The 9,401-nt window shown below is 37.7% G+C and overlaps 2 protein-coding genes across 4 annotated transcripts; one reads left to right on the forward strand and one right to left on the reverse strand.

Annotated features, from left to right (window-relative positions):
* Positions 1–135: 135 nt before the first annotated feature.
* Positions 136–2,195, reverse strand: LOC122402252 (xyloside xylosyltransferase 1). Of its 2 annotated transcripts, none has more exons than XM_043404886.1 (4): positions 2,067–2,195; positions 975–1,409; positions 439–912; positions 136–368 (listed from the first exon to the last, which is right to left on the reverse strand). In XM_043404886.1, the coding sequence occupies exons 2-4, from the start codon at positions 1,362–1,364 to the stop codon at positions 162–164; spliced, it is 1,071 nt and encodes a 356-aa protein (XP_043260821.1). In that variant the 5' UTR covers positions 1,365–1,409; positions 2,067–2,195; the 3' UTR covers positions 136–161. The 2 variants fall into 2 exon arrangements, with proteins under 2 accessions (XP_043260821.1, XP_043260822.1); XM_043404887.1 differs by having other exon boundaries at positions 975–1,309; positions 2,067–2,183.
* Positions 2,196–2,556: 361 nt separating this feature from the next.
* On the forward strand, positions 2,557–7,145 carry LOC122402251 (transcription elongation factor B polypeptide 3). Of its 2 annotated transcripts, none has more exons than XM_043404884.1 (9): positions 2,557–2,679; positions 3,464–3,732; positions 3,932–4,896; positions 5,145–5,317; positions 5,392–5,561; positions 5,624–5,715; positions 5,790–5,989; positions 6,361–6,640; positions 6,818–7,145. In XM_043404884.1, the coding sequence occupies exons 2-9, from the start codon at positions 3,614–3,616 to the stop codon at positions 6,895–6,897; spliced, it is 2,079 nt and encodes a 692-aa protein (XP_043260819.1). In that variant the 5' UTR covers positions 2,557–2,679; positions 3,464–3,613; the 3' UTR covers positions 6,898–7,145. The 2 variants fall into 2 exon arrangements, with proteins under 2 accessions (XP_043260819.1, XP_043260818.1); XM_043404883.1 differs by lacking the exon at positions 2,557–2,679 and adding an exon at positions 2,982–3,112.
* The last annotated feature ends 2,256 nt before the right edge of the window (positions 7,146–9,401 follow it).

A 9,401-nucleotide genomic window follows, 5' to 3' on the forward strand; every position in this document is an offset into this window, starting at 1 on the left:
CACTCCAAAAACATTCTCCTTCCATTTTAGAATCATCAAAAAAAAAAAAAACAACCAATCGAATCGCTTTAAACGTATCATCGCTGTATTTAAACTCGAATCGTTACAATTGCACAATATAAAAAAATAGTCCTGTGAGTGGAACGAAGTCCAGGAGGACCCTAATCGTCAGGTACAGGGGTATTGCAGTTCCCGTGCCATAGTTTCGTCTCCGAGTCGCAGCTGGAGTAATTTTTAAAGACGTCCGCGTAGCCACGGTCTCTCCACCATGTGCAGAGCTGTCTGTTCCAACCACAGTCGATGGTTCGAATCAGATCCGGCCTCTCCATGCCCAGCAGCGTGTAGAAATCTTGGTCCCCAAGATGACCCTGCAAAACCAATTCCACAACCATCGATTGTACTCAAACTTGTGACTCATCTCAAGTTACATTTGTTTACCTTGAAGTGGTACTTCTCCGTCATGGAATCAACGCTCTCCTTTTTAACAATCTGCTGATAAACAGACGAATTTCGAAGCCTGTCCAGGTTGAACAGCACCACTCCGCTGTTGTACCCTGGGTAGCCACCGGACCCAGCAGGTTCCCCGAACATTGTATGTGGATGTTTATTGCGATACAAATACAAAACGTGCCTGTAAACAGGCGTGAGCTCCGGCGCCAAACCGAACAAGGCTTGGCTACCAAAGCTGTTGAACTCTTCAAACAGGTCTTTAATGTCCTTGCGGAACTTGGTGTCCGCGTCGAACATGGCCGCCAGGCTCTGCTCGACCGGAGCCACTCTGTGCAAACCCAGGGACAGAAAGAAGAGGGCATCCGAGTAATAAGTCCCTGGTTTGCTGCTGAAGTGCGAAGACATGACCAGCACTATGTCCTCCAATCTAGACGCCAGCTCGTGCACGTCATAGTATTGTACCTGAAGCAAACAGACCCAATGGAGTAAAGCAAGCTTGTGAGCTAGAGTAATGGTGGTCGAACCTTCATGAATTTCCCGGTGGAGGACAGGACGCTGTCGAGAACTTTCTTGGCCACGTCCTTGCTGTCTTCGTCGGTGATCACGTGTAACGCGATGTCGACTGAGGACAGTCTGAGCAACGAGTCAGCGAAGATCTCGAACTTGCGTCTCATCGGCGAGTTGCTGGCGACTTTGGTGAATATGCACCAGACGTTGTAGTAAATGTTTTCGCCCGCGAGCAACACGCTCGAGAGCACAGTGTCCCCAGAACGGCTCGACTGGAGGGTCGAGGCGTTCTGAGGGATGATTCGCATCGACCAACGGACACCATTTAAAGTTTGGTAGCAGTAGAACAGCCCTAGGACCACGGCGAGCACCGTCAGATTTATTAGCACCTTGCGTAGCAAGAGCATTTAATTAAAGGGGCATGACTTCCTCTGGGCATACTCATCCAGAACCTAAAAACTGCTGCGATGAGTGATGGGGGGAAGAGGTATCAAGGTTTTTAGGTTCGATGAACAATTGCCAACAAAAATATTAACAATCTAGCTTCTACATGTAGTATGTTAAGTTTTTAGCTTGATCGGGTATTGGAAATTAAAATGTTAACCCGTTACCACACCCAGCCATCTGCTAATCATGCTCGCAAGGCCTATCGAAGCCAGTAAATGTTAAATTGCACAAGCGAAACATGAATATACAGAATCGCCATGAAACTGCTGCGATGAGTGATGGGGGGGAAGAGGTATCAAGGTTTTTAGGTTCGATGAACAGTTGTCAACAAAAATATTAACAATCTAGCTTCTACAAGTAGTATGTTAAGTTTTTAGCTTGATCGGGTATTGGAAATTAAAATGTTAACCCGTTACCACACCCAGCCATCTGCTAATCATGCTCGCAAGGCCTATCGATGCCAGTAAATGTTAAATTGCACAAGCGAAACATAAATAAGTCCATTTTTAAAGCTAAACTCCATTTTCGAGTGTTACAAATTAGACGGAGCTGTTGTCAACAAACAAGATACGACCTGGTTAGTGACACCGTACACCTGCATAACTTTAAGGAAAATTAATACAATTATAAAGTGAGAGTTTTAAGATCGAATGGAACTTTACGTTTGCTTTAATTTCGTGGAAAATCCTAATCCCCAAGCTGCAGAATGTCCGTGCGTGAGAGGTTAGGAGTATTTCCCATTTCGGAGCAAATTGCTCCAGTACTTGAAAGTTTTAACGAAGCTCGTGAAACTCATTCGAAATGATCGCGAAGTTTGAAGATTGCTTTGGATCGAAGAACACGGCGATCGAACGGAGATTTCTCGTGGTTAAGACAGATCGTATACAAAAACAACAAACTGTCCGTGCAACAGGTTTCTTCGTGGATATTGTATTATCCGTGCATGGAACATCGATTCATTGAAAACATTGACTCTACGGAGCCGGTTATCTCCTCTGTGTCGTCGAACGTTATAATAGGGAAATTCTGAACACAAAAGGAGTTAGCTTTGGATCCACTGATCCCTACACACCGTGTTAGATCGCTTTATGAACAAATATCGGCGCATATATTATTCACAACAAAGAATTGAATGTATTTCACAGAGTAGTACTGTGTAGACTTGATGTTCGCGTTTAAATTCTGTCGATATCGCGAGGATGTCGTAGCTACATGAAAGACGTCGGGGGTTTCGTTTCCGTCCGAGTACTCTTGTGTTACAACTATATTTAACTGGTGAAAATCATTGGGTTTCACTTTCGCCATTTTATTTATCAATTCCCTTCGATGTCTGCGTACCTCGTCGAAGACGGATCGTTTCTATAGGAATTCCATAGTAATTTCTTGATCAGTTAATTTTCACTTTGTCAAAACGGTTATTTAAAGATGTCGTATATAGCATCGTGCCAGTAAAAATGATCGGAATAATTTTCAGATCGCATCGTGTAAATTGTATTTGCCACTTCCTGATCTGATTACGACGGAATTTACCGCGTGGTCAATAAACGTGTATTTCTATCGAAACTACCTTTCTCATCCATCGTTATCCATCTGTCCATGAATACGGGACAACAGCAGTTAGCAGCTGGCGGCCGCAATAATGTCTGTTGTGGATAAAATTAAACATTATCAACGAAATATTGAAAAATGCGATGACAATGAAGATAGAGTATGTATTGCTGCGTTAATTTCAATGTTTATCGAATTCGTAGCGATGCATACGACGTTGCAGTTTGATTAATAGCGTTCGAGTATAACCTCACACTGATGTTTAAACACAATCACGATGATATTTAAATCAGACGCGTTATCGTTCGAACTTTTCACCTGTACAGTAACAGAAACCAGAATATGTTTCTAATTTTAATTGTAAATCAATCCGTTCGATATTCTGATTTATTTTCATTTTGGTCTTGTTCCTTAAATAAAAATCGTTTCAGAAAAATATGCGGTTTTCTTGATTATTGCTTTTAAATCGAAGAGTGTATTTTTAAATGTGTTGATTTTTGAATGTTTGCAGATATTACATTGCATTTCCAAGCTGTCCAATTTGCCAGTGACGGTGCAACACCTTCAAGAGACCGGCGTTGGTCGCACGGTGAACGCACTGAGGAAGTATGACGGTGGAATAGGAGACGCAGCGAAGGCACTCGTCGCCAAATGGAAAGTCATGGTTGCTAGCGAAGAAACTAGCGAAGGCGAAGACGAGGACGAAGCGTGCGTTCCAGATGCACCTGAAAGTTATAGCGACGGTCGTGAATCTCCAAAATCTGAAGAAAGTGTCGCAAGGTACAGTGCACTTTCATTCTCTTATCATTTCTATTAAACATGGCTCAAGTATGATCGTAACGTAGGGCAGAAAATCGACAAACTAATATTTAAAGTATTTGGTGAATCTAGAAGTACGATTATGTGTCGCTTGTACAACATGAAACTAATAATTGTTTCTCGAAGCAAATAGAATCATATGTTTAATATGATTTTTCAGACACAAGAGCCAAGAAAGTGGAAAGCATAGGCACAAGATAGAAAGAAGCGAAACATCAAACGTTGTGCACGGTAACAAACATGCGTCTAAACAAGAATCAAAATTAAAAGTCGATAAACCTCAAGCCAAGAGCAATTGCGATGTTGCAAAAAGTTCTGGGAGCGAAACAGAAAAGCAAAAGAAGCATGAGAGAAACAAGCACAGCCATAAGTATCAGTCGAGAAGCGAAAAAGAATCTTTAAAGGATAATAAAAGTGCCTCTAAGAAAGATGATGTTCATAGTTCCAAACATCAGAATCATAACAAATCCGATAGCTTGGAGAAGTATTCTAATAAATTGTCCGATAGTACTTTGTCCAAAAGCAGCGAAGAAAATCAGAAGAAACGGAAAATCGATGGCTCGAGCACCGTGAGAAAGGAAAGCAAACGGAGAAAAAATTCCGAAAGCGAGAGCGACGATAGTAAAATCCAAGTACCTTCAGCTTTTGATAAGCATTTGAGCAACGCTACGTCTAGTACAATTAAGATAAAAGAGGAGCCTAAGGATAAAGAGGTGTCGATCAAAACTGAGATCAAGCAGGAAAAGAAAGACTCGCCGGAGAAGTTTAAGAGCAGCTCTAGCAAACACAGAAACGATCCATCTGGTAGCAAATTAAAAGACAACGGGGAGAAATTCAAGTATAAAGGCGAGGCTCAAACGAGCTGTAGCAAAGACGAAATTAAAGAAAGTTATCATTCCAGTAAGGAATCGTCAGAGTCAAAGCATAATAGTTCCTGTAGTGATAAGCATCGCGATAAGAGCAAAGATCGAAGTAAAAAAAAGGAGTACAAAGAGGGGAAAAGTAAACATGAAAGTAAATCTAGCAAGGAGTCGAAGCATTCGAAGCATGGATCGAAGGAACCAAAAGAATTGTCAAAGACCAAACAAGAAATAAACGGCGACGAGGGGATAGATTGCAATTCCGGTTAGTTTGCAAACACATGTTATTATTAAGATAATCGAAGAATATTATGTTTGTTTTCTTTATTACTTTAAAAGATGTTCGATACATTTGTTTTCTTACTGTACTGTTCTGTGATTATAATGCTTATTAAAAATAAAGTAGCATATTTTTCTATAATGATAGTGTATTAAAGAAATATTCCCTTTTACGATACCGTTCAGAAAAAGAATCGTGTAATTTATATATCCGTGATTTGTTCTTGCACACAGGGGCTAGTTTTGCAGAGGCACTTGGTATGTGCACAATGGCTCAGCCATCTAGAAAACGTAGTAACATTACTTCGAACCCGACTTCAACGAAACTGATCAAACAAGAACCACCAACTGTGAATAATAAAAAATCAGTACCAAAAACTGAACCGACGAGTAGCGATCCTTTACAAGTAATTTTGATTATATACGATTATACGAGAAATATTTACGAATTGTGAAATGCAATTCATATTTTTCCTTCCAGCCACCATCTCTTTTATCATCGACCGTAAAATTAGAGCCGTTGAGCATAGATTTGGCATCCACATTGCCTGAAATTAGTCCCAATTACAAGCCATTACCGTACATAAATCCTATGCATCGCAAAGAAGAGGACAAAGCTCTTACCGATGTGATCTACGTTAAAAATCAAAGGTAGCTTTTTAACACTTATGTAAATATACGGAAACAAGTTATACGTTGATTTTTAATTGCAGAACAAAAGTGTACTCGGGGAACAAATCCAGTTACACAAGTGTGCCAACTCTGTTCGAATTGTGTACGAGAGTACTGATAGAAAACATTGACGGTAAGCGATTTGTTAAAATAATGTCGAAGTTTTACGTGCAGAGTGATGATTTTTTTGGTTTTTGTTACGTGCAGCACTCGAAGTTACCGGTGGCGTGCCTTTCGATATAATAAAACCTGTTTTGGAACGCGCGACAGCCGATCAATTGTTCATGTTGGAGCATCACAATCCTTATTTAATCGAAGACACAGATTGCTTGTGGCAGTTCCATTGTAATCGAGAATTTAGAAATAAACAGAGGGAGGAGATGGAAACGTGGCGTGAAATGTACATGGTATGCACTATCAAATTATTATAGCATTTGATTCTTGTTGAAATAATAAACCAACCGTGGGAAAAATTTTGACGGGGGATTCTGGAGACCAAAATAAGACGAAAATGAAGAATAGTAATTTTTAAATTGAGGCTTCGTTAAAAAGTTATTAACGTTTAAAGTTAAAGTGTGCAGCGCGCGCGGTTCCCGTCTCACAAACGCAACTATAAACGTTAATAACTCTTTAACGGAGCCTTATTTTGGAAATTGGTATTCTTGATTTTCGTCTTATTTTGCCCCCTAGAATCCCCTATCAAAATTTTTCCCAAGGTTGATTCTTGTTAAAATAACAGTCATGCTTTTTTTTTAAATAATGTTATTATATTTGTTAGCGCTGTCTGGATGAAAGGGAAGCAAAATTAAAAACGCTCACCGCTAATATAAAGCAATCGATCGATAAATCGATTCCCGTGAGATCCACTAAGCTTGCATACGTTGACAATGTCGTGAAACCACCGAGGAATATTCTTAAAAAACAAGCCAAATATGGTACTGCGAATTCGGTACCTAATACTGCCTCTAGTTTAAAGAAGAAATTAATTAGCGGTGGTGGCCCCGCAGCTGCGACGAACATCGCTGTTCCGCCACCGCCTATGCCTCGTATAAAAACAAGTAAGTAATTTTATATGTTAAAAAAAACAATTTAAGCCACTCTGTTACCTGTACACTGTTAATAGTAGCTGAGAACTTGAAACGGAAGTGCACAATGTGAAGACACAGTATTAACTATCGAGCTGTTTTTTTCTTTTTCTTTTTGATCAGATCGAAAAATAATATTTGTTTTTGCAGCGTCTGGTAATATGAAGAAAACAAAAGCACCACTAATGGCAAAAGCTCTGCAGTTGATAAAGGGACGTTACAAGCGGTAGTTTATAAAACTTTTATCGATATACAACTAATTAAGTAAATCATGCATCAAGTCATAAATAAATCATTTTGCGTTTATGCATGAGTCATATCAGACACTTCCGGTTACTTCATCTACTTACGAAACATGTATGTATTCCGAACAGAAATATGTTTACGACTTTCCGCATGCCGCGTTAACGTCAGACTAATTGTGTAGCGCTTTCATGTTTGTTACGAACGTTATAATCGGTCTCTTAAATTGTACGAGAGGGGGGGAGGGGAGGGGAGGGGGGGGGGGAGGGGGGTACAAGTATCTAAAACTTTTTAATGATTTATCCGAAGTTCCATGACTTTTTGTACAAGATTATATGAAGCTGAGATTTTTTTTTATGAAAATATGACATTTTCTATTAAAAGGTGAACAATTCGTGTGAGTTCATGCTCGAGTGACAATATCGGAGACATTTTGGATGCACAGACATAGAATTCAAATATTTTACCTAGCCATAGAACTTTGCTTCAATAAATTTTCGTTTTACAACTAACGTAATTTTAATGCTTAGCAATTTCATGTATAAAGTATCTATTCATACAAAAAAAAAAAAATTCAAAGTCGCATATATACCCAATGTGTCCTATTTGTTGCTGTGATCCATTAATTTCATTAAATTATAATTGTAAATATTTGTTTGTGAGACGACCTAGAGAGGTGTTTGTGTTTATCAGAATAAAGATTCCAAAAGCCGAATAAAATTATAATGATCATTAATGTTAAGTGTACTGTGTATTTTGCATTCTTTTATGAGTCATAATAAATCTTAATCTTGATGAAACGAAGCATCGCAGATCTATAACAAAGATGGAGTATATTTATAAGCAGCAATTAAACATACAATGATGCATCACAAAATACTTTCTTAATTAACAAAGGAAATCAGTAAGAAATAGCATTAAAAATAGTACGAAGTTTTTCATTTTTATGCGAATGATAGTTACAAATATTACTTTTTTCCAATATAGTGATTTTAAATGTTTTAATTAGATTATTCTAGAATGGTGCTATACACCTTGTATATTCTTCATTTTATTACATGGAGTGTGTTGATTTATTTAGGAAAATTTATCTCGCTGTAACGATAATAATCCTATGTAATTTACAGTAACATTTTATTAATTTTAAATTACGTATTTTAAAGCTCGAAATTCCATTCTATTAATCCAAGTATAATTTTACAATTCTTGATACATAAATGTTGTTAGAATTTAATTAAATATCAGAAATAGTTTTACAATTTGTTAGATGTAATACAGAGGAGATATAGTAATTAAAAAGAGTATGCCAACAAAAGGAAAAAATGAAAAAAGAAAATGAATTTTTAGATAAATGCATATTATCATATACTTTAAAGTTAGCTTTTTGAATTTAATTTAAATTTAATGATATTAAGTTTAGTATACTGTGGCCAATATAGGACTCAATTATAATCATGTATGTAAACGATTTGATATAAATAGTGGCATTCAAGGTGATGTATTTATACTTTGTTCATAATGGGTGGCGAAAACTTTGAAAATGGAAATTAGAAGGATCTACAGGGTGTTCAATCGGGGGAAAAATTTTAATGGGGGATTCTAGAGGCCAAAATAAGACGAAAATCAAGAATACCAATTTCTCGTTTGAGGCTCCGTTAAAAAGTTATTAACGTTTAAAGTTCCGCTTGTGAGACGGGAACCGTGCGCGCTGCACACTTTAACTTTAAACGTTAATAACTTTTTAACGAAGCCTCAATTAAAAAATTACTATTCTTCATTTTCGTCTTATTTTGGCCTCTAGAATCTTCCACAGTAGTGCCCACTTAAATGACCGGTCGCGGTCACTTAAGTGGGCATTACTGTGGGGGATTCTAGAGGCCAAAATAAGACGAAAATCAAGAATACCAATTTCTCGTTTGAGGCTCCGTTAAAAAATTACTATTCTTCATTTTCGTCTTATTTTGGCCCCCAGAATCCCCCATTAAAATTTTTCCCACGGTTGTCTGAACACCCTGTATATCATTTGTGATTATGTTTGTTTTTAACAAGTATCGATTCTTGTACCTACCTGCCTCATTTTCATAGCCAAGATTTTATTCCAATATAATGCATCAGGTTGTTCGAAAAGTTCGTTTCAAGTCTTGCACAGAAATTCATAAGACGACATTTTGTTTAACTGGATTTGGATCAAAACAGCTGATTTTTAAGCTCTTCCAAGATTAAAATTTCTATCAAAACAAACGTTCTTATTAAATCTTGTGAAATTATGTTAGTTAACACGTCCAACGTACGAATTTGAAAACGAACATTCCGAACAACCTAATACAATGTGCAATGATGTTCATAAACGAAGTACTTTGTTATTTGTATCCATTTAGATCAGATTAAGAACACAATTAGCTATTTTACAGTTCTAATTGATTGTGTACTTACGATATCCAATGAAGATTGTAATAGTAAAATCTGAGCTGCATAGGGATAGGGTATTTCT

Source organism: Colletes gigas, unplaced genomic scaffold (assembly GCF_013123115.1).
Source record: "Colletes gigas isolate AHSC1104 unplaced genomic scaffold, ASM1312311v1 Colletes_gigas_Sc00034, whole genome shotgun sequence".
Taxonomy (NCBI): domain Eukaryota; kingdom Metazoa; phylum Arthropoda; class Insecta; order Hymenoptera; family Colletidae; genus Colletes; species Colletes gigas.